The 24,715-nt window shown below is 31.5% G+C and overlaps 2 protein-coding genes and 1 non-coding gene across 3 annotated transcripts; 2 read left to right on the plus strand and 1 right to left on the minus strand.

Moving 5' to 3' along the window:
* Positions 1 to 3,268: 3,268 nt before the first annotated feature.
* Positions 3,269 to 11,256, minus strand: LOC102595277 (delta(14)-sterol reductase). Its single transcript, XM_006341108.2, has 13 exons — positions 11,102 to 11,256; positions 10,887 to 11,004; positions 10,171 to 10,241; positions 9,313 to 9,369; positions 9,075 to 9,166; positions 8,258 to 8,305; positions 7,534 to 7,654; positions 7,398 to 7,444; positions 6,236 to 6,317; positions 4,482 to 4,558; positions 4,219 to 4,338; positions 3,884 to 3,958; positions 3,269 to 3,795 (listed from the first exon to the last, which is right to left on the minus strand). The coding sequence occupies exons 1-13, from the start codon at positions 11,147 to 11,149 to the stop codon at positions 3,642 to 3,644; spliced, it is 1,110 nt and encodes a 369-aa protein (XP_006341170.1). The 5' UTR covers positions 11,150 to 11,256; the 3' UTR covers positions 3,269 to 3,641.
* A 3,767-nt stretch (positions 11,257 to 15,023) lies between these two features.
* On the plus strand, positions 15,024 to 19,567 carry LOC102595604 (histone deacetylase HDT1). The gene is made up of 10 exons (XM_006341109.2): positions 15,024 to 15,127; positions 16,330 to 16,400; positions 16,485 to 16,699; positions 16,810 to 16,838; positions 16,921 to 16,959; positions 17,061 to 17,200; positions 18,511 to 18,555; positions 18,648 to 18,738; positions 19,061 to 19,163; positions 19,260 to 19,567. Exons 1-10 carry the CDS (start codon positions 15,115 to 15,117, stop codon positions 19,321 to 19,323), a joined length of 810 nt encoding a protein of 269 aa, XP_006341171.1. The 5' UTR covers positions 15,024 to 15,114; the 3' UTR covers positions 19,324 to 19,567.
* Positions 19,568 to 22,424: 2,857 nt separating this feature from the next.
* Positions 22,425 to 22,507, plus strand: TRNAL-UAA (transfer RNA leucine (anticodon UAA)). Its single transcript has one exon. It is a non-coding gene; the product is annotated as a tRNA-Leu (tRNA).
* The last annotated feature ends 2,208 nt before the right edge of the window (positions 22,508 to 24,715 follow it).

Genomic DNA, 24,715 nt, shown 5'->3' on the forward strand with positions numbered 1-24,715 from the left:
CATTAAAGATGGGACATACAAAGATGCCTTATGTTTATCGAAAACTTATTCACGGTCGATATTTATATCAAACTAATAATATATAATTATATACTTTTATATATATATTCACTTTAACTTTTAAATATTAAAATTAAATTATTTGATTTGATACAAACACTTTAACTTTTAAATATTAAAATTAAATTATTGGATTTGATACAAACACTTCGTAAGCATAAGTACTAAAACCTTCTACTATAACTTAACCACCACCTACCTTCATATATGTCAATTTACTCATTTTTTGTCTGTGCATTGGAGTCATTGCCAACCCCCACCACTTTGCCAAAACTCCAAAAATGGTGTTATAAATTAAAATATTTCCACACAATACCGAGTTGTCTTGTTCATTCATTCATATATATATATATATATATATATCCACAGCCATAAACATTGAAACATGCATTAAAAAACAAAAAAGATATACATAATGGTATAGTATTGCGAATTTACTATAACATCAAGTAAGCGGCATCTAATTGAATTGATTCACCGGATCTTCCATCTACGAAAATGGAAGAGATGTCTATATTCAGTATAGTTTCACCAAATAGAATATAATAAGGATAAAATATATGCATTTAATAAAAAAAAAATATTTCTGATAGTCCCTCAACTAAAAAAAAAAGTTAAAACTAGTTATAAAAAAACGAAAATATTACAATTCTTAGGTTGAGAAGGGCATATCTTCAATTATAGGTACAATATCTTTCTGTTTTCTATCGAATACGATTTTTCAATCAAAATCAAACCCACTACTCGTGGAACAAGATTCTTCTTTCTATTAAAATAAATTGAACTCAAAAGTATATCATTCTTCCTTATTTTACAATTATCCTTGAACCCAAAGTGCTTTTAAAAAAGGTCAAGGAACAATTACAAAAGACCTCTAAACCCAAAAAAAAATTAATTCAAGTTTATACATTTCAGATCTTGTATTCGCCTCTATACACATTAGGATATATATGACTATCTATTTTCTTGGCCTCTATTTTATTTTGAAGCTTCAAGCACTAGTTATTTAGATTCCCAGAAATTGAGAGCCATTAAGCATAGCACGTGTAAGTCTATTGTTAAATTTTCAAGGCAACTAAAATGTGAAGACATTATACTATAATTTATATTCTGAAAGTTAGACCAACAATGTATTAATAAAGTTAAATATTTATAATAATGTTAATCAGAATAATTTTGTGATGCACTAAAAATATAGCAGCATATAAAGACGAGAACCGATCCAGTAGTATAGTTACTCTGTTTTAATTTATGTGACACATTTCGAATTTCGAAATTCAAATAAATTTATTTTTGATTATAAAATTTTCATACATCTTTTAAATATTTTGAATTGTCAATTATTGTGACTTATAATACTTTTTATATAGTTTACAAATATATAAATTTCATTTTGAAAAATTTGAAGATTACATGACCAATTGAGACAGAGAGAGTATTAAATTAAAGGACTTTCATCTAAGTAGCCTAGAGAATATGTTGAAAATTTGCATTCTAACTATCAAGGGTAGTGGTGGAGTCGTAAGTACTCCTTCATCCTTAACTAAGAGGTCTCGGTTTCAAGTCCTATTGGGTATGGAATCATCTTTGTTAGGGAGTGTTTTACCCCAATATGAAACTCTCTGGCATGAATTCAAATTTAGTCGAGCTCCACTATGAGTTCGAATTTAATTGAGCTCCAATATGAATACCGGACACCAGACGAAAAACCAAAAGAATAACAATCTTGGAATAAAGAACAATAAGAGACATTTGCCCTTTCACAAGTTTAAATATTATTAAGTCATCATTATTTGATTTCCTATTATAATTTTGAAATAACTTGTTCCAATCAAATGAACCAAGAGTCCTAGATTCTTAAAATTAAATAAACGTAGTAGATTGCCTTTTAGTTATAGAAAATTAAGGAATAAAGTTGAAGCAAGGATTCACCTAACCCTACTGATTAGTGTAAGACAAGCAAATTATATTGTTTTCAATAATTCAATAAAATGTTCCACATTCGTTGTTTTTTTTCCTCAGCTGCTTTGATCTGCTTCTTTTTGAGCTGAGAATTTATCGAAAATAACCTCTCTACCCCCACCAAGATAGATTGGGTATGTTGTTGTCGTTGTTGTTGTTGTTGCTTCAGTAGGTAATAAAAATTTGGGGAACTTTCACAAATAGCCACTATAATAAACTTAATCATGCTCCATAGCTATAGTTTACATATTTATGAGTTGTAGCTATAGTTTAAGCTTTCTTGTTTGTATAATTCGCGGATTTATATAATTCGACGGTTTGTATATTCGCGGATACATTTGTATAATTCAGTTATATTTGTATAAACTCGAAATAACGAACTTATACAATTACAAACATCAGAAATGTAAACAATTATACAAATTCTGAATTATACAAAAAGTTATACAAATTATATTATACAAATTCCAAACTATACAAACGTGCGAATTATACAAAACTAAAAAGTTGAGCCGCGTAACTATAGCTAAAAGTAGGTCGCAAATTGTAATTAAGAGAAACTATAGCTATGTTAACTAATTAACTAGTATATGTTTGCTTGTGAGCGTAATTTTCCCTAAAAATTTTTGCATTGAAACAGAAGTGCAAATATTGACTGGGCCAAATATGGATCATAATAAGAGGGCTAATTTGTATCATCCTGGTGTTTATTCAACATCTTGGGCCTTAATTTGGATCACAATTAGAAGTTAAAGGGCTTATGCTTGCTTCATGTTAGTGTACATTCATCATAGTGGGCCTTATTAACCTTTTACATTGCTTGTATACACATATTATACACTTTGTATGTAGTGTATAATTCATAGTACAATGTGTATAATCAGAATGTATGCATTATACTCTTCCGATTTTGTATCACCCTTCAATTCGATTTAGCAAAAGCAATGTCTCCTTGCATTGCTACACACTGAGTTCCCCTCGTCGTTGCCGCATGGCCGGGAACCCCCATAAATAAATAAAAAGATAAGCAACCATTCAATTTGATATCAAAGGTGGGATCAATCCCAATTTGATATCTACTACAAATTTAAGAGAATGATTCAACTTTGTCCGAAGCCTAGTGGACAGGATTACCAAGTACATGTTGCTTTGCTTGGTGGAAAGTAGCAAATATCCTCTGAAATAAGACGAGGTGCACGCAAATTGATCCAAAGAGAGAGAGAGAGAACTGTAGAAAACTGGGAAGTTGGAAAAATCATTAAAATTCAGGACACATTAATAACCAACCATATGAAGTAATTCCATAGTTGGCATTCAATACAAGAAGCACATAAGTTTTAATTTAAATCCTGCCATGATAAAGTACATCTAGTGTACAAGTTGGTTCGGGAAAAACTTTCAAAAACTAAGCAATCACTTACAACTCGATTCAGTGTCGATCCTAACTGAAATAGATTAAAAGATTACTTCCGTAGAGGAGATGAGAAAGCTGCATAGATAGGGCAAAAGCTCGGATTTGATTTAATATTCATGTGCTTGTCCCTTCTCCTGCTAGGGTAGTACGGTACGGTGAGGCTAATTCTGACTCTAATGCACAGCAACGTGGACAAACGATTGAGCTAGTAAACATAAGGTAAGATCCTGTAAGGAACAAGTTTACGGTATTCAGCCCACACGTCTTTGTACTTCTCCGCACATCTAGCTTCGTCCCTTCTCTCCCTCCATATGAGTAGAATGAGAAGATATATGGGGTAAAAGTATGGAACCACAGAGCTGCAGGCATACATGAGCAATGTGAATTTTTTTCACTACTAAGCAAATTGTCTTTGAAATTGAATTAGCAAGAGTTCAAAATTATTACCTTATACCACAAGGTAAACTAAAAGACGATGCCAGTAACAAGTCCCCGAGGTAATTACAGTGCCGTGCAATGCCCCTTCAGAAAATATATAATGATTTAGAATTTCGAAAATTTGAAGAACTGAAGAGAAATAAGTGTTCAGAATGAAATGTTCACGAACACAAATCTACTTCTGTTGAATATTTGATATAGTTCAAGTGTTTTTCCAAGAGCTAGCTCGCATGTTAAAAGCTAAATTAAAAAATACAAAGTCTTTCTCAATCTGGAGTCATTTCGTGTTCTGGATTATTAAGATACCGATAACACAGAGTAGAAAAGTAAGATCAAGAGCTTACCAATAGCCAGAAGCAAGCAACTTCCCCCCAATAACTTTTGGAGGACTACCCCATATTGGTGCCTTGGGATCCTTTTTAAATACATGCTTCTGCTTATTGGCTCCTCTGAACACCGAGTACCTTTCAATCCGAAACAGGGGTCCATGTCAAGAAATGTTAGTGAAAGCAACAAACAAACAAAAAATTGTATGAAAGACATAACAAAAGTGAACAATACAGATGGTGGAGGAAAAAATAGTATTGGGATGGCCTTGCATGCTTACCCAATAAGAAAGACGAGGCAATTGGCAATTATTGCCGCTGTTGTTAGCTCCACGTTGTTACTCAAAAGCCACCAACCCTGAAAAGGAAGAGAAATATTATCAGATAGTAAACAGCCTAGTCTAGCTTTGTATACTGTCCTGCATTGAACAAGTGTAAATATCTTCATTATAAAGTCTCTCTATATATATTGATAGAAGTGTGAAACATTGAAATCCACGCATTCGCTTACACCCTTTTCTCCAGTGTTATATTCTCACAGATGTAATAGAACCCCAAGTTGGAAACCAGAATCAGCTTCATCTATCTCTGTTTGTTACTCCTGTATGCCATTGTTTCCAAATATATATTAGGTAGTGGCTGCAGCGAAATGAGAACTCCCGCTCCTATATAATATTTAACCCTTCTCTTGATAAGGTAAAGTCATAAGCCTTCTTCACATGTCCACACATCAGGGCACCATTGTACCCGAACACGGATTGTTTAGACTCCTTTCCACAATGAACCCAACCATGAAATTGACACCATGATAATCAATCATGCCACAGAACTATCAATTGCCAGGTCAACAGAAAATACAAAAACATTCTTGCTACAATTGAAAATCAAGAACATTAATGTGGCAAATATGTTTAGGGCCATTATGGTAGATTTCTAGGTTGCAAATATGTTTAGGGTCATTGAACTCGAGTGGGAGAATGTTACGTATAAAATTTTACAGGTTATTTCTAATTATTTTGTGTTTAATGAAGGAGAATAGTTACTTGTCTTATTAATCAAAGAGAATAATTACTTACCCTATTATAAGTAGAGTAGAACTATTTTATCAGGATACCCTCTTGGATATTGTTTTAAGTTTTTTTAATGACAATGGACCCCATTGCTGCTACCCTTTGGATATGCACAGGATAAACCCCGCTCCTATGGAATGGCCCACAAACCACACAAAAGAGGTCAACCGCACTAGACACACCCCGTGCGACAAGTTCAACCCAGAAGGCTAATATCATGTTGTCGCAGACAAGGGGTTTCGAACTTGAGACCTCCATAATGGAAGTCTCAAGCCAAACCATCTGAGCCACCCCAAAGGGTCCCTATTGGATATTATCTACAACAAAGTTATCAAGACTTCTCTCATTTCGTATGATTTCACAGCGCAATGGGTACTTTTACCAACAGAAGTTCATGTTTTGATTACTGGGGACACATGGAAATATTCGTCTGTGTTTTACGAAACACAAAACTTGTTCAAAACATTTTCAGGAAGGGGACAAACAGTTTCCAGACATAGTTTTCTCAGAAAAGAAAAGATAAACAAACACATGTGTTTCTCCTTTTCCATTTCTCTTCATTGACAGGCCCTTGATTCAAATTCTTTTAAACTAAACACAAACAAAAACTTTTCTGGGTAATCAAACAAGTCGTATATCCATTAAAATATCGTAGCATGAGGCGAGGTATAAATTCCAGGAAAAAGAATATGTTGCATGGCCTAACCTTTACCATTTCAAAAAAAAAAAATGTTGGCATGCACGAAACTAGGCATCATTACATTTAGTAGGAAATGAAGGACACAAGAAGTGATAGCTCAAAACTATGTTTTTGAAGAGAATTCAGTTACAACCTATACTTTTGTGTTATACTAATATCAAAGGTGTCATACATTTGTATTATACTGATATCAAAGGTGTCATAATTCATATATAAACAAGGATAGATTTGTATGTGGCAATAAGAATTGGTTATGAATACATGCCTGAATACTGAAGGTGAACGGTATAAAGACTAGATCACCAAAAACCAGCATGAAGCCCAACCTCTCTGCTATTATATCCCATCTGAGAATGGAGAAACAAGATTTTACACAACCGTAGCTGAAAAACTTAATGGAGGAAGATAATACTAAGACTACAAAGGGAAAAGTAAGAGGAACAGATGAGGGTGACCACCATCAATATATAATCACTGGTTAACAAAACAAACATATCATTCTGCCAATTATGAGACATTTTAGGGCTTAGAAAGGTCAAACCATATAAATACAAATTTTCGATAAAAAATCATGCTCCCAATAATATTGAATTGGTACATGCTCAAGAAGCATTAAAAACTTAATGTACAATTAAAACCACTCACTATAGCTAAAAAACGATCATATCATAATTCAACACTCCCCCCCCCTCTCCCTCTAATCAATCCTAACATGAGAATAGTGGTATCCCAGCCAGACCCTTCCATGGTTTCTGGCAGTAGTTGTGTTCCGTATCAAATGTTAGCATCACTATCAAAGGTTCTTCGGAGTCGCTTTGTTTCAACTGACATGTTATTGGATATATAAAACTCGGAGAAAGTTTCTTGTTTTAATTTTAACCCTTGTGACCAGGCTACTAATCAACAACCCCAAGACCATGTAAAACAACCTATGCTGCCCCAACTCCCTCCGTTTCCATCCAGTTGCTGATTCTCTGACCATGACACCAGGGACCAAACCCAGCTACCTCATAAACAACAACAACTACACCTCAGTCTCAAACAAGTTCGGCCGGCAAACCTCATAATCCTTTAATTATACAGCTTCCAGCATTACCTTATTAAAGCACGAAAATGACAGCAACAATATTATCCTGCCCAAGCTAATGCTTCTCATGGCTAAACAGCTAAACCTTCTCCAACCCTCTTCTAATTTTGTTGCGTACAATGTGGTATTCTTGTCATATGGATGATTTATTTTGAATTTTAGATCAAAGCATAATAACCACACAACAAATAATGATGAAGAAACTGGGAGTGAAAGGGAGATGAAATTCTGGACAGCTGACATAAATTAAAGAAGGGGAAAGAAGAGAAACAATAGTTCTATGCTTCACATCAACTTTTCAATCTTAAAAAAGTTAACGGAGAAGAAGCTGCCAACTTACGTGGAGGTCATGAACTCTTCATAGAAGAAGTAGTCAAGGATGTAGAGCTGCAATTAAACACATATAAAAGAAGTTTTAAATATCACTAGCACATACTCAAGAACGTATACTTGGAAGTGTACAACCAGCGACTTACCCCACAAAATAGCTGGTAGAGAATCATTGATTGGCTTAATTTAGCCTCTATAACACATTTTGCAAGAACTGAAAGATTGATTAATAACCATCCCATCATACCAGCTCTAACAAAGAAAAATCTACAGCAGAAAGTTTGTCATAAGCAGAGAAGTCAAAAGAAATAACCAAATAGCCTTGATTGAAGCTGACAGTCATTAGTTCATTACAACAAAAATAACTATTCTGGCCTCTCAAAATCTCTTTGACTAGGAATTCAACTATGCTTGAGGTTCCCGGAAAATGAGTTCTGATTCATCAGGAAAATATAAGTTTTTCATGCCAAGAAATTATTTTACTTATAAAAAGCAGGTTACTACACCTCAATCCCAAACTAGTCGGGAGTCGGCTATATGAATCATCAATATCCATTTGGACCCATTTCACTCCAAACATCAATAGTTCACTCCAAACAAATTAAGGATTCTCTATATTTTCTTCCTTCAGGAAGCAGAAGAAACCATTTCTAGAGCTAAACTAAATAAGGTATGCAAAATTTACAACTCACTGGGCATGACTGCTTATGGATTGGTCATTAACATGAAAAGGATAATGCAAAGTTACTAGCAGACATATCCAACAAAAATAAACTAAATAATCAAATTATAGCATGATGAAAACTTTGAATTCTTGATTGTTCACTTGTCACAATGGTGAAAGACAAGGTCTGAGATATGAGTACATACTTGAGATCAATGCCCATGAATTCAGGATTCAGTTGTATCCCAAACCACCTAGTCAAGGAAAGAGGATAGAAGAAAGATTAGGAGAGTATTCATTACAATAAAGACAACAGAATCTGAATGTAGAGAACAAAATAAATATCTTGCTCCAATGTGGTGAAAACACTAGATGATATCAGTCTCCTGTCGGCTTAATCTCACCATATTGGTACCGTGTTTGACCCATCTAAGTATGTCGAGAATAACTGCCAAAATCAGGTTACCCTGATTTCTATTGCAGAAGTTTTCCTGCACTGAGCTGAGGATTCATAATACTGAAGTGTTCTCTTCAACGACAAACTTTCTTTGTCATGTGTCAACCTAGATCAAACTACTCTTTTTAAATGAAAGTTGAAAACAATGAATTTCCACACTAAATTCTTCTCCTTTTTCTTTTCTTTTCGAAAAAAGAAACTCCCGGTTGTTAAGGTGCTCTCAGAATCAAGTGAGAAAATTAACGGCTGTTAATAGTCATATATTATTACAGATATATTAGAATTCGATTCTATGGTAATCTAAGCATCTTGGGTACAAAGGCCAAAATGCCGGTACTAATTGAGGAAATTAAAATTATTCACTCCAGCTCGTACTATTTTATATTAATAAAAATCTTATGTTGAATGGTAACTTCACAACAATTCACAAACTGTCTTATAATTATAAATACACAGATAGATCAAAGGATGGATGGAAGACAGTTCAATAAAGAATGACATTACCATTTTATTAGTGTTAAGAACTTTTCAGAATATAAACTCCAGCATAGAGTCAATTGAATTACCAGTCATGGATTAGATTTCCTGAGACATGAGGTTTCAGTGATGAACTCTTTGCACGTGAGTTCAGGCCAACCAAATAAAGCATCAATGTCACCTAAATATCGTTCAGTCATTCACAATTAAGATGTCAGAATGAATCTTCTAACTTGCTAGAATTTTTTGCAGAACAAGAAAGTTTGTGTCAATAAAAGCATAATCAAGAATATATTACTTTCTTATGGTATGAAAATTTTCACTTACAAGAACACTAAAGATAAATGTTGTGGACAAAAGCTCAAGTCCTCTATCTGCTATAGCCTGCAATGCATTACAAATAGATGATTAAACCAAAAACAGAAACCTGGACAAATGCATTCCAGTAGTCCAAACATACAACACTCTGGAACTTCTCATGTCTTCAGCAACATTTGAAGATGCAGCATCGAGAGCAATTTTGGATTCAAGTAAAGTGCTTTTAAGGAATCATTTTGTGCACTCATGTAGAAAGAAGAATTTGGCCTTCTATGTCAGTTTTTGTACTTCACCAAGTTATTCAATAGAGATATTGAAGATGAATAGATTGACAACTTGTTTTGTACTTAACCAAGTAATTCTCCAGGGATGCTGAAGATAAATCAGATTGACAACAATAGAAAGATAACAAAAAAACAAAAGCTAACAGTACATTGTCATCAAAAAAGCAGGAGCAAAAACAACAGATAGGTACTACAGCAGTTGGAAATCATCCCACCAATTCTGTTGAAGCTTTTGGATTGAAATGAGAAAGCCATATAATATCACAATTATTTCTTTTTCACTGAAATGACAACCCGGTTCCTAAATTTAATGATACTATAAGGAACAATAAATTCACGTGAAATTACGCAGCTTCTCAATCTCACCATCCATGCAAGGAAAAAAAAGTGACAACAGAATATTTGTTCCACCGAAGACGAGACTCTTGAGAACAACGAGTACAAAGCGTAGCAAGAAATTGTTCCTCACTCATCCGCATAAGAAGCTTTAACAAACAATATATGTGCAAACAAACTTATAAACAGGGAATGCAAATGAACCCAAAGTACATCCTTTGCTACAAAAGAAAAATTCCACACTCACAGTAGGTGAAACAAGATTCATCTGCGACCCAACTCCAAGAAGCAAAACCAACAACAGAAGTGATAACAAACCTGAAATAGCAACAATAAACTCATAATCTGAGCTCGACCCGCATGGAGAAACATGAAAATATACAAGGGCAGAGCTACAGTATTAAGTACGGGCTTGGACCAACCCAATAGTTTTTGCACAGACTCTTTTAAATAAGCATTTATATATTAATCGTGAACCCATTACCAAAAAACAAGCTATATATTCATTAACAAGTTCAGAATCCATCAACTTCAAAATCCTACCAAGCAAAACTACATTATTAAGTAGGAGTTCAAACAAACCCAACAACTTTTGCTTAAACCTGATAATTGTATTAGGAAATCCATTAGATAAGCATAAATATTCAATTGACAACACATTAACTAAACAGGTTCGATAACAAGTTCAGAATCCATATACCTCAAATCCCACTAGGCAAAACTACAATATTCCCTAGGAGTCCAAACAAACTCAATAGCTTAGCTGAACGGGTTCGACAACAAGTTCACAATCCATAAACTTCAAATCCCCTATGCAAAACTACAACATTAACCAAGAGTCCAGACGAAATCAATAGCTTTTGCTTAAATTTTTCGAACCCATAAACTTCAAATCCTGACTCAGCCCGTCAAAATACACACCAATTCACATTACATGGAAAGACACAAAGACATGGGGTTTACCATTGCAACGATAATGTAGTCGAGTTCCATCAGATAAAGTCGCCCCAGGAACAAGTTTTCCGGGTAGAATAGATCCAACGGTAGCTAAATAGAGAAAATAACCGATCAACATAGCAACCTATATTCACCAAAACAGGAACAAAATCAGCAACAAAAAAAAAAACACAGATTGTATAGATACATATACAGTCAAATAGAGAAGAAAAAATGCTGACCGAAGTCCATGATGGAGTGAGAGAAATGAAGAGATAATTGAGATCCATTAGCAGATATTGAAGGTTCAGTTCAGTATCAGTATATGTTAAAGGTGGAGATGTCCGCCTAATATGCAGAGCTACTGGAGGGGCGCTAATTTAAAACGTGATCGAAAATTTCACACAATATCATAGTGAAGTTGGGGATGCAAAGAAAATATTTTTTAAGAGAAATTTTTGTTTATTTTATTATGTTTGATAATTAAATAAAAACTAGATTTTAGGCAAACAATATGAGAGATGGGGTTTGGGATAAGGTTGTTTAAAATTGAACCAAGATTAATAATTTGAATTGCAAAAAGGATATTGGTTTATCGATAATGAATTATTGATTTTGATATAAACGGTTATTTACTTAGAGTTTAGTTTCACACGGTTGATTTTTGGTGTTTCAAATTCTTGAGCAAAATATAAATTGTTAACTCATATGCATAGTTTATTCAGTTTGTAGCCTTGCTTTTAAGTAATCTTTAGAGATTTTTTATGTGTGAAATCTTTAATGATTAAATTGATAATAACTGACAAGTCGATATCTTAATGGTTTTATAACAATCTAGCATATCTATGATAAGTCAAATCAATAAACTTCAAATTCAAATCGAACCAATCAATAGACAAACGTAGTCAAGGATGTAGATCTGTGGGATGGTGGGTTGAATATGAGGTGTGTTTGAAGGTGTGGAGATACGATCAATGTGAAATGTCACTATAGTACAACCTATTTTCGTACTTTTATTAGGAGATCATTTTTTGTTAGGCAATTTGTATTTCTAAAGATAATGCTTTTTAAATATTTGACAAACTGAATATGAGAAAGTTGAAAAATATTTTTCTTCGTACTAAATATATCCAGATTGGTTTGAAGTTGAAGTTTTGTTTGGACATGTAATTTGTATTTCTTAAGTTATATTTTTTTTCTTGTAAACATAATGATCCACAAGTTGTGAAAACTATGAAAAAATTCTTCAATTCTTATATATTTTTTACCTAATAAACAAAACATAATTCATAAACATGATATCAGAATATTCTAAGGCGCCACATTGTTAAATCACACATCTTCATATATTTTTTATAAATAAATATTTGTAATTACAAACTTTCATATACATACAATTTTTCAAAGATTCACTGATTAACAATATTAATAACTTGTTATTCTTTAATATACCTTTTATGTGGTACAAACAATTTCTTTACGACGAATATGAGTCTTTATTATAAAATTTAAAATAATAAGTCGTGTTTTACAATATATAAATTTATTTAAAAATCATGATTTGAAATTTTAAATACTAGTATTTATTGGAGAATTTAAGATTTGAAATCGTGATTTAAAGTTGAAGTTGGAGTTGAATTATTGTACAAATTCATAAACAAATGATGATTTGAAATCAGACTCTCAAAACACATGAAAATTGATTTTTTATTTTTTTTTACTTTTAACGAATTTTATGAAATTGGAGTTGAATTTGAAGTTATGTTTAATCATTTTATTTTTATTTTTTACAAAGAACATTTGAAACAATGTTGTATCTACCCCTCATAAGGTATGATAAAGTTTTGCACACACCACAATTCACATTTCTTCTCCATCTATGGTTACTAGTTACTACTGTAATGCTTTAAGATATATATAAAATATCCCTATTTACCAAAAAATAAATAATCACATTTCACTTAAAGGATATCATCGGATATATTGTTGTTAATATTTTGTAATTGTGTTCATATTTGAATGTATTTAAATGCGACTTTAAAAGTAAAAAGTGAATTGAAAAATATGTTATAAGTTGTTTATAAATTTGTAATATAATTTCAAATTCAAATTTGGATTTTTCATTACCAAATACCCCTTTTTCAAATATAATGAAAAATATGCCGAAAAAGTATTTGACCAACTAATCATCACTCTCTTATATGACATAAACCGACGCAAATTGACCTACATGCACTTATTATTGGTTGAAAATAAATACTTGATCATTGAGTTATGTTTTAATACAAAAGGGGTTATAATTTAGATAAATAAGAAGACCAATGGATAACAAATGTATGAAACTCGAAAAAAACAAAATTTAAGTGTGTTTGGTATGGAGGTTATTTTTCCTATTTGATTGAACAAAATTTTTGAAAAAATATTTTTTCTAAGAAGCCAAGCCTCCTATACAATAAGAAAAATAACCCCATGCACGAAATTATATTCTAGGTATATTGTAGCCTCCCATCCACCCCACACTCTCATTAATCTCTACCCAGTGACCATTTTTTCATCTCTGCCAACCCTAGAGGACTCACTATCCACCCTACAATGTTAAATTAGAGAAAATGATAAAGACGATCCTTTATGTATGTGTAATGTTTTATCTTAATTTTTAATATATTTTACTTGATTAAAATGATCCTTAATATATAACAAGTGAGTTATTTTGATCTTTAGTATATTTTACTTGATTGAAATAGTTCTTAATGTATAACAAAATGTGTTCATTTTAGCCCTTTTATCACAAAACTAACAAAATTATATAAAAATGTGTTAAATTTAACTAAGAATCTCGCGTGGATACATAATTCACCATTATTGTATTCTTTGTTAACTCTAAAATGCGCATGCACACACAAAAAGGATAGTACGTGATTATTTTTTTTGGATCCTTTGTTGGAGAGAGGAAAGAAAAGGGTGGTAGATTTTATGGAGTTATTTCTTTGGTGTTAAATCGTACAATAATGGTGGATTTTGTTAACCACGCAAGGTCCATAGTTAAATTTAATATTTTTTTATATATAAAATTTATTAGACTTAGAGTAAAAGACCAAAATGAACACATTTTACTATACATTAAAAACCATTTCAATCAGGCGAGATATATCAAAGACCAAAATGAATACCTTTATCATATATACAAGAAGAACTATGTTAATCAAGCAAAATATATTAAAGATCAAGATAAAGTATTACCCTTAAAAGACCATTTTAATTAATTTCTTTGTTAGATTACATACAAATGCTCATGAATTATGATAGCAATATTTTGCTTTTGCTTATTTATCAAACACTAAAAAAATAAATAAGAAATCACACTTATTTTCCAATGAAACGTTATCTATGAAAAATTCCCTTCACACCAAATACACCATTAGGAGTTGTTTGATAAAATGTATTAGCAAAAATAATACATGCATTAGTTTTATATATCAGTAGTACCTTGTTTGAGATATTTTTCATGTTATGTATAACTAACACTTTATTGTGTATTGAGGAATGTATTATTAATACCATGAATTTTTAATAGTAATGCCAATAGATTTAATACACGCATTAGTATGGTTAAAGACCCAATTACCCCTCAAAAGTCCTTTTACATCTTTTTGCACCATAATTATGGAGGATACTTTTGTATATTTTTTTTATATGATACATGTTTTTTTTAATACACCAAACTAAACAATGCATAAAAAATATTATATGTATAATTAATGCAAGCATAACTAAAAACAAACATTTTTTTTGGAACCCAAGATAACCTACAACTGTAAATCGCCCACTGTGTAATAGCCTGCAAACCACACATAAAATGTAAATTGCACTAAATAAGTCTTATGCAATAGGCTCGAGATTGATCTCGGGTCATCCGTGTAGATGACCACCCTCCAACCAACTGAGTAATTCCAAAGAACGACAAATATTATTAATACAGTCTATTTAACATTATTTTTATTCATCCTACCAAACGACCTCTTATATAATATTTGATCATTAGCTAAACCTTAGATATTTTTTTGTTTGTTATTAATTAATTAAATAAGCTTGTTCTAGTCTAGAAAGATATGGTAGTCCGCGAAGTATAATATCAAAACCCAAACTCCATTTCTCCCGCTTATAAACCAGCAAACACAAAATACCCTAGCAGTCTCTCTCTTCCTCCATTTCTCTTCTAAAACCCTAATTTCTCTCTAAAACCCTAAAAGCAGCTATGGAGTTTTGGGGTAAATCTCTTTCTATCTCTCTTACATACACACACTAATTCAATTTCATTTGTCTGTATTTGATTGTTTCAATTTCAATTGCTGTTTCATGTATTTGTGTTTGTTTTGCTGTTTATGTTTTATGTGATTTTTTACATTTTGGTTTATATGCATGCGTTTGTTTTTGCTCAAACATCAGTGAAATCTTATTACTGTATATATAAAAAAATGTTGTGTGTGATTTTGGTACTAGAAATGTTGAGGTTAGTGCAGATATATGCATTTTGCATTTTCTATTTTTTGTTGGGTTGCTTGATTGAAAGAGTTTTCCTGCGTTGGACAGCTACTGTGTCCTTCACTTTCAATTGCTCTACCATGTGTTTATGTTTGTTTTGATGTTGATTTTTTTTTTTGGCGTTTTGGTTTGTATGCGTATGGCTGTTTTTGCTCAAATATCAGTGAAATCTTATTACTTTATCAGGAAGTTATAATGTTGTGTGTGATTTGGGTACTAGAAATGTTGAGGTTAGTGGATTAGTGCAGATATATGCATTTTGCGTATTCTATCTTTGATTGTTTTGATACCGATTGCTCTTTCATGTATGTATGTATGTTTTGCTGTTAATGTTGTATGTGATTTTTAACATTTTTTTTACATTTTATTTTGTTTGTGTTTTGCCCAAGCATCAATCAAATTTATTATGTTATCATAAAAATGTTTTGTGTGATCTTATCAGCAGAAATGGTTGAGTTTTTAGATTGTATTAGCAGGCTACTCACCATATTTTTCCCGTTATATAGAGTGGAAATATTTTATTGTATTATCTTAAAAGTTATTATATTTTAACTATAAGCCTCAAGTTAGTATCTTTCATGCTTTGACATAGATGAGCTATGTTTGTTTTCTGGGAAGAAATGATGAGGTATAGCCTGAGGTTAGGGGCCTTGGTTGGGGGTTTTGAGTCAAGAAGGGCAAAGTGGAAAAAAACTGTTTGTCTCTTGGTAGGGTTTTTTGACTTTTGAAGAGGTGGGGGTGAAGTTTACCATACAAAGGATAAAGTTTCTTTTCATGGAATATCTGTTTGGGTTTATGTGTCCTTCATTCAAAGTTCAAATTTCCTCTTATTTGTGTTCTGTTTTTGGTAGACTTTTATTAGAACATATTTAATTTATGCAATTCCTGAACTCTCAGTTTTCTGAATTGAATATTTATTTGTGCATAGGTGCTGAGGTGAAAAGTGGAGAGCCCTTAACTGTACAGCCTGGAGATGGGATGGTTTTGCATCTTTCACAGGTTTTATAATTTGCTACAACTTGACAAGTTTAGTTATTCGTAATTTTCATTATCTAATTATCATTACTATGTTGTTATCTGCAGGCATCTCTAGGTGAGTTGAAGAAGGATAAATCAGAAAGTGTCTGCTTGTCAGTGAATATTGATGGCAAGAAACTTGTTCTTGGGACACTCAACTCAGAGAAGGTGCCTCAACAGCAATTTGACCTGGTTTTTGATAGAGACTTTGAATTATCACACAACTTGAAAAGTGGCAGTGTCTACTTTTTTGGATACAAGGCAACTAACCCGTTTGAGGAATATCCTTTTTTATTTGTCTGTGAACTTTTATTTCTTTTATGCATTTATTTTTCGTTCGATGTAAAATTTTCTGTGTATTTGTTTCCTTGACCAAACTTCTGTGGTTCACGGAAGAGGATGACGAAGATGATTATGATGGTAAATGCACATTTTCTTTTGTTTGGACATCCATACTGTTCTGTTATTAGTTATTGACTGTCTGGTGTTCTTGTGTTTTCAGAGTCTGATGAGGACATCCCCCTCACTCTTGCAAACAGTGGTATGGAAAATGCTTTTTACCACGATATTATGTCAATTTAATAGATGCGTTATACATTTTAATTGGCTAATGTTATTGTCCACATGGTTAACTGACTTCAGGTAAACCTGAGCCTAAAGAGGCTGGGAAGTCTAATGCTGGAAAGGATTCTGCTTCAGGAAAGCAGAAGGTGAGGATTGTGGAGCCTACTAAAGATGATGAAGATGAGAGCTCTGATGATGATGATTCTGAAATGGGAGAGGTACAATTGTTTTTATATGTTCATGTGGTTTAAATTATTGTCATGGTCTTTTGTAGTATTAGTTAGGGCATCCAATACAAGGACAAAAAATGGGTACCACTTGTTTAAGTTTGTTTGGTTATTTAACTGAAATGCTAAAATGGCCTACTAAATTGTGGTGTCTCGACGACATTTAAAAAAAAATCAATTGCACATTATATTTATCTTCAACATGCCATTGCAAGGACTTCGAGAGAGTTGTACTATGCAATCTATTCTCTTTAACAAAAAAGTAGTGGAAGGAAAGCTTATCACTCACTAATACGTAAGGAGATGTGGTAAAAACGTGCTTTGGCAAGAACACCTAATAGACAAAGTAATGTGTACGAGGTCCATCCTATACAAGAGGTGGGGTTCCTCCCAAAAATAAATCTATGACTATGCACTTGTGGAAGGAGGTCATTCTTCATGGAGGCTGAAAGATATTCAGAGTTATTTCTTTTTTGAATTGCGCATGGTTGGTAGACTCCATCTATCAACTTTCATGAGGCCTTTAACAGGACTTGTTAAATCAGCGATTGGTTTCAATTTGTTTGTCTTACTTTCCTTTTTGGTTCTTTAAAAACTTCTCTTTCCTTTTTTGGCAACCTTTTAATTCAACTTTCCACCTGACATTTTTAAGACTTCAAGATCGAAAGACATTTAGGTACATTATACATATCTTTAGTTTAAGACCACTAGATTGAAAAGTCTCCTTTACTTTCCTAAACTGTGTGCCAAGTCATAATTAGACAATTGAAACCGAGGAAGTAAAACTTGAGATTGATCATAAGCATTTTTTTGGGGAAGAAAATGGCGGCTACTTGGCATGGCTAAGGGATGTTGGCTGCTTGGTTTTCTTCCCCAAAAACAAAGCTTCAATAATTTTACTTCGTTCTTAGCCTTCTTCAATTCTTCTATTTCATTCATAGTTCTTCAAGGTATCATATTGTTTCCATTGACAGTGTCTACCAGCAGTTTCGAGTCATTTTCAACTTGGATCTATTGACATCTTTTAGAAATACACATCTGATTCCAGCTAATAAGGCTACTGCCTCTGCTAGATTGGGCTGGAGGTTGTGTTAACAGTATTTGGGGCTGCTTAAAAGTGCTTTTGTGGTTTTGAATTATATTTAATGACTGAACAATTTTCATCTCTTTAAGCTCAGAAGCATACTCTACTTAATGATGCATTGCAAAACTGATATGCTATGCAGTTGCTTTTATCTAGTTTGTGTAATTTGAGTTATACTTTGATGAATTTATTGTATAAATTAACTTTGTATATTCAGGATGAAGACGACTCTGATGACAGTGAGGAGGAGACGCCAAAGAAGGTAGTGATATTTCTGGGGTGGATAATTTATTGTTTTGCTGGGTATTTTGTTGTATGATTTATTGTTGTTATGTGGTTTCATCTCTATTTTAGGCTGAGCCTGCAAAAAAGAGGAAGGCAGATTCAGCTACAAAAACACCCGTCACCGATAAAAAGGCAAAATTGACAACACCTCAAAAAACTGGTTCGTCTCGACCTAATTTTTTTGTTTACTTCTTCTGGTCCATATTATTCCAAGAAACTTAGAAGGTTTTTAACTAATAGACCCTTGTGGTCTGGCCCTTCCCCTTCCCCTGCGCATAGTGGGAGTTTAGTGCACCGGGCTGTCCTTATATAGATATTGTACCAGGAAAAGTAAAATTGCCGGGTTTTTTTTCTGTAAGATGTAACAGAAAAAGTAGTTTGCTGGTAGTGGTCAAATGGCTCAATTTTGAAGCATAACTAGTAAAATTCAGTTTATAGGAGTATAATCCTTTTGTAATTGCTCCCTTTTGTGGTTGATTTAGATGGCAAAAAAGGTGGTGGCCATGTAGCAACACCGCACCCTTCAAAACAGGCTAGTAAGACTCCAAAATCAGCTGGATCTCATCACTGCAAGCCGTGCAACAGGTACATAGATTATATCACAACAAAAGTAGTTTTTGATTTGTTATAAGTAGGCACCATTTGGATGTTTGGTGTATTCATGAATTGGGTTCCTTGCAGGAGTTTTGGTTCTGAAGGTGCTCTCGATTCTCACTCGAAAGCTAAACACAGTGCTGGAAAGTAAATAGACATGGAGACATTTGGTCTTTGTTTGGTTGTCAACTATGATCAGAAGAGAGCTTTTTAGTTGTTTTTTTTCCCGTTTCGGTTGGTTCATCTGATGTAAAGGAAAGATGAGTTACATCTATTGCTATGGTGAACTATCATCTATCTCTAGGTCAATCATCTATTTTGATGTTTAAGACGTTATGTTTTCAATGAGTTTTGGATTGAATCAGAGAATGTTATTGCCTGTTGGTAACTTGTTATATGTTGTTACAAGTAATTGGATTATTGCTACTTTGAGTCATGATTTTATAAAATTCTACAATACAAAAGTAAAACCCTAAGGGTAGAGATGAATAATTTGAGGAATGTATTCAAATCCAGAAACAGGGCAACTACTAACAAAAATTTCCAAATTACTATTCATTTCTCGAACTAAAATATCTTCTTGAAATTCATCGATGAATCGTATGAATACAGAAGAAGCTAAATATTCTTTTGGGAATTTGTGTTTCACCTTGTCTTTGCCTATGTACACAATAAAAAATGCATTCTTGCATTTTTTTTCCAATTTCTTGATGCTTATAATTTTCTTCTTTTTCTAATTCGTCAACATCTCCTTAACCTTCTTGCAAAAACCAAAAATATCCATCGATGAATTAACCTTAAAACTTTTAGTGAAAAATAAACGAAGAAAAAATAACTTTACGAGTATTTGTTGAAACTTTGGAATGGACATAAGGTATTATATAGTACTATCTCCGCCCACTTTTAATTGTTATAATTTCTTTCTTTAGAGTCAAATGATAAAAACTTTGATTAACATTGTAGGGATAAGAGTCTGAAAAATACCCAACTTTGGTCAGATTTGCTGTTGCGATACTAAACTTTCATGAGGACCTATTACCTCCCTAGACTATTTAATACCGTATTTTAAACGAAGAAAAATACCCCAACAACATTTTATAATGTATTTTAAAAAAAAATCATATTGATATGCAACAAGTTGCAATTTATAGTACTTTTCGTAGAGTTTTTGAATATCTAAATTTTTGTTTAAAATGTTGAATTAATGTAATATAATTTAACTTTAAAAATTAGTCAAATTGACTTTCAAAAAGCGTAACATGACAAATAAAAGTGGACGGAGGGAGTAGTTATTTTTAATTAAAATCCTAATCCAACAGAAAGTAGGATTTATAATCCTAATAAAAATAGGATTTAGTTACCAAATTTAATAGTCTTCCCAATTTGCTATTGATTGGGTTTTGTGGTTTTTTTTTTCCATATTTTTTTATTTAATTATTTATATAATATTTAGGTTTAGAATTAAAGTTGGAGTTATAACCACTTTAGTCTCCTTTTAGTTATTACCTTTTATTATGATTTAGTTTATATTTTATGTTTGGACATCTATTGTTATACTTCTAATTATTGTGTTTTAAGTTTTACTTGTGATTTATATTAAAAAGTATATTTAAGAGATTTAATATTACTACTTTTCTTTGTATTATATATTTTTTTCAACTTGCGAATATAGCTTTGATTGTGTTATTAATTATTGATATATATATGTCCGAATAATCAATCTGAAAAAAATTCAAATCAGAAAAAGAAAAACCAAACTAAATTTATTTTAATTCGACTTGGATTACATTTAAAAAAAATCAAAAACCAAAAAACTGAAACCAAATAATACAGAATCAAAATCAAATAATATTTGATACAAAAGAAGACAATACGGCCAACAATTTGTGCGTTTTTATGAATTTATGATCTAACAAATCAAATTCTTATGATCTAGAATATTGAATATAATACTAGTACGTTCTCTATATTTTAGTTGCGTTCTCTCCTTCTCTCGTTAGCATATTAATTACGAGTTCGATCGAATTTAGTAACTTCAATTCAAATTTTGAAATTGTAACTTTTTTTATTTAATTATGTAATAATTATTAATTTGAAATGTATTTGAAGAATAAAATTTTAATAATACAAATACAATAGTGCAACCCTTCACTAAGGGTTGAGTTGAATCTTGCTAAATTGAAGAACATATTCAAATTCAAAGACAGTGCAACCCTTCACCGAAAATTCTAACTTCTTCGTGTCTTGAATTTCAATATCTTCTTGAAAATCATTGATGAATCGCTTGAAAAAAGTAGAAGATAAATATTTTCTTGGAACCTCATATTTCACCTTGTTTTCGCTTACGTACACAATAAAAAATGCGTTCTTGCATTTTTTTTGCAACTTCTTAGCACTTATAATTTTCTTCTTATTGTTACTATTATTCATCAACATCTCCTTAATCCTTTTGCAAAAACCAAAAACCTCCATTGATGAATTAACCTAAAAACTTTTTAGTAAAAAAATAATAGAGGGAAAATACTTGTGAGTATTTTAGTAACTTTTGAGAAAACATGTAAGTTATATATAGTTTTTATTTTCTTAAAATCCTAATACTAATAAAAGTAGGATTAGTTTGTATAATCCGATCCTAACAAGAGTAGGATTTATATATTCCTAATTAAAGTATATTTAAGTCGGTTAATTAAAATGTCTTCCCAAATTGCTTTTGAATGGGTTTAAGTTTATCCTTTTTTATTATTATAAATATTTGTGTACATATAATTAAATTTATAATATTTAAATATATAACAATAATTAGTATTTGTAGATATGTTCATCATAATAAGTACATAAATAATATTAACATATAATTTATTCTTGATAAAATGAAAGCTCCAAAATTAGGAGCCTAAAGCATATGCCTTATTTTTTAAGCATAGAGTCGACCCTGACTATATTCCCATATTCTTACAAAAACTGTTATGCTCCTTGATTTTTGATTTTTCTGTTCTTTCTTCTATACTCGTATTCTTATATCGCTTAGTTGCAAAGATTTTCTTCTTAGCCGCATGTGTCTGAAAGTTTTGCATGTTATAAGACTTAAAAGTGACCTAGCACGATAAAGTATTCTCTAAGAGTAGTATAAAATGAAATCGTGATCTATTTCAAGTGGGATTTAAAAGTAATAATTTATTTAGTATATTAATTTATACCACATTCATAAATAAAATAAATATAAAATTTGTTTCTGGTTAAATTAAACATTGAGCTGGTTTGCCCGAGAGGTTAAGGGGGAAGACTTAAGATCTTCTGCACATAAGTGCGCATGGGTTCGAACCCCATAGCCAGCATTTTATTTTTTCATTTTTTATTTTTGTTTATTTTAATTTTGTTTTTTAATTTCCTCTTTATTCATATTTCTTTCGAATTCGCTCCATGTAACGCCGATTGAATGGGAAAGCATAGTCTATCAAAACTCTTTGTATTTCCATAATTTGAACGTGAATATAATAGAGAAATCTTATCTATTCCATGATAACCCGTCAATGATTTCGAAAGTAATTGATTGATAATTAATCGAAGAACATGGTTATCATATTAACCATTGCTTTAGGGAGGCTGATAAACCTGCCGACAAGCTCGCCACCTTGAGTCATGGCATTGAAGGGTTTCATCTCTTCAACTCTTTTTCGGCCCTTCCTAAGCAAGTTAGAGGTCTCTGCAATATGGATAGATGGGATTTCTCAACCTTTAGAACTAAGTCAATGAGCCCTGCCAACATTATTTACGAGTCCCCCTAAATTGTATGTCGTGTTCAGTTAGTTTTTGAGCTAATCTGGACACCCCCTTTTTTTTGTGATACTTAGTAGAACAGTCCTACAGTGTTATTATCCCTTAATCATGTCAAAGTTTAGGATGCCAAACTCAAAGTTGTACTTTTGCCCATAACAATGATCAAAGTTGATTTTTTTTTTAAAAAAGTCTTTTTAAATAAGATAGAAAGAGACGTGATGCTAGTTGTACGTTGGTTTTTGTATTACTTTCCAATAAACTTTTGTTTACTTTTTTTGTACTTGGTCCTTCTATTCTTTGTAGTTGATAGCTCACAAAATTGTATAGAAGTTTTACACTATTTCCTCTACTTAGTTTAATTGTATTACTCCCTCCGTTCCATATTATTTATCACTTTTTCTATTTGTACTTGCATTAAGAAATGAAGTAATTTTATCCTTATGCCCTTATTTAATGTTTGTTTATGACAACTTTGTAATAAATGATGAATAAGTTAGATTTCAAAAATATAAATGTTGATATGAAAAGTTAAAATAATTAATTTCACTATTTGATAAATGTTTTAATAAATAATATAATAAAAGAGAGAAACACAAATTAAAATACGACTTCGATATTACTTATTAAAAAAAATTGCTAAACATAAATTTTCATACTGATAAAAAAGTTGAAAATATAAATGTTGATATGAAAAGTTAAAAGGTTGTTCTCTCTCAATCTTCTATTATAATATTATCGTGGTAATTATTATAAATAAAATTGGAGTAATAACTGTACAAAGGATTAACACCTTCTTTAATGTAGAAAAAATAAAAGAAACTTTTATTTGCTTTCAACAATAATAAATTTAATATACATTAATCATATATTCACATTTATTATGGTAAAAAGAAAAAAGAAAAAATATTACTCTTATTATCCTTATTTACACTCCATTAATGTTGTTAAGAAAGAAATTAATTTATATATATGATATTTTTAAACACTTTTAACAAAAATTTGTTATTGAGAAAATTAAAATTATGAAATTTTAAAGTTTTTCTCAAAAAAAAAGAGTTAAGGAAATTATTATTTTTAGTTATATATATAATCTTAATTTTACCATACATATAAATTTGATCATTTTTTTATAAATATTTTTATAATGCGCCTATTTATAGGACAACAATATGAAATATCAAATGATATTATGAATATGATTATTAATATAATTTAGGAATTGTGATCATCAAAAGTCATTAAAGTACAAAACATAAAGTTATTTGAATTTTTATATTAAAAATTATGAATCAATGAAGGAGTAGTAATTGATACATTCATTTTTGTACAAAAATAAGAAATAAATAAACAGAAAATTTGTCAAAAAAAAATGAGAAAATCAAAAGATAAATAAGATTATTGGCCAAAGAGATGTGCTACACCTACTTTTTCTTTTATCTAGATAATTCTTATGTTGGTAAAGAAAATAGATTGAGAGAGAACAACTTTACTAAATCATTTTTATCCTAAACAAATACTTTTGTATTTCAATTTTTGACCAAACAGATTGTAATAGTGATCTTTGAAAATCTCTTGAGAACTTCTAATATTAATTATAAAAAAACTAAAAAAGACTACAAAGTTCCATATCAATAAACATCTTTTTATAAATTATACAATCTCGATTTGGTACCGCTCCGCGGTCCGCACCGAAACAGTGCTTTACCCCTAGATGTCCAATCAACTGTTGCGCCTCAATGCATTTCGGGGAGAACTAGCTAGCTCTG

This window comes from Solanum tuberosum, unplaced genomic scaffold (assembly GCF_000226075.1).
Source record: "Solanum tuberosum cultivar DM 1-3 516 R44 unplaced genomic scaffold, SolTub_3.0 scf00021, whole genome shotgun sequence".
NCBI lineage: Eukaryota > Viridiplantae > Streptophyta > Magnoliopsida > Solanales > Solanaceae > Solanum > Solanum tuberosum.

Coding starts and splice junctions, on each gene's coding strand:
- LOC102595604 (XM_006341109.2), top strand. Junction 16,401..16,484: donor TGGTTTTGCATCTTTCACAG/GTTTTATAATTT, acceptor TGTTATCTGCAG/GCATCTCTAGGTGAGTTGAA. Junction 16,960..17,060: donor CCTCACTCTTGCAAACAGTG/GTATGGAAAATG, acceptor AACTGACTTCAG/GTAAACCTGAGCCTAAAGAG.
- LOC102595277 (XM_006341108.2), bottom strand. CDS start 11,149: ATGGATCTCAATTATCTCTTCATTTCTCTCACTCCATCATGGACTTCG. Junction 4,559..6,235: donor CGTTCACCTTCAGTATTCAG/GCATGTATTCAT, acceptor CTTCCTTTTCAG/GGTTGGTGGCTTTTGAGTAA. Junction 4,339..4,481: donor TGCCTCGTCTTTCTTATTGG/GTAAGCATGCAA, acceptor TCGGATTGAAAG/GTACTCGGTGTTCAGAGGAG.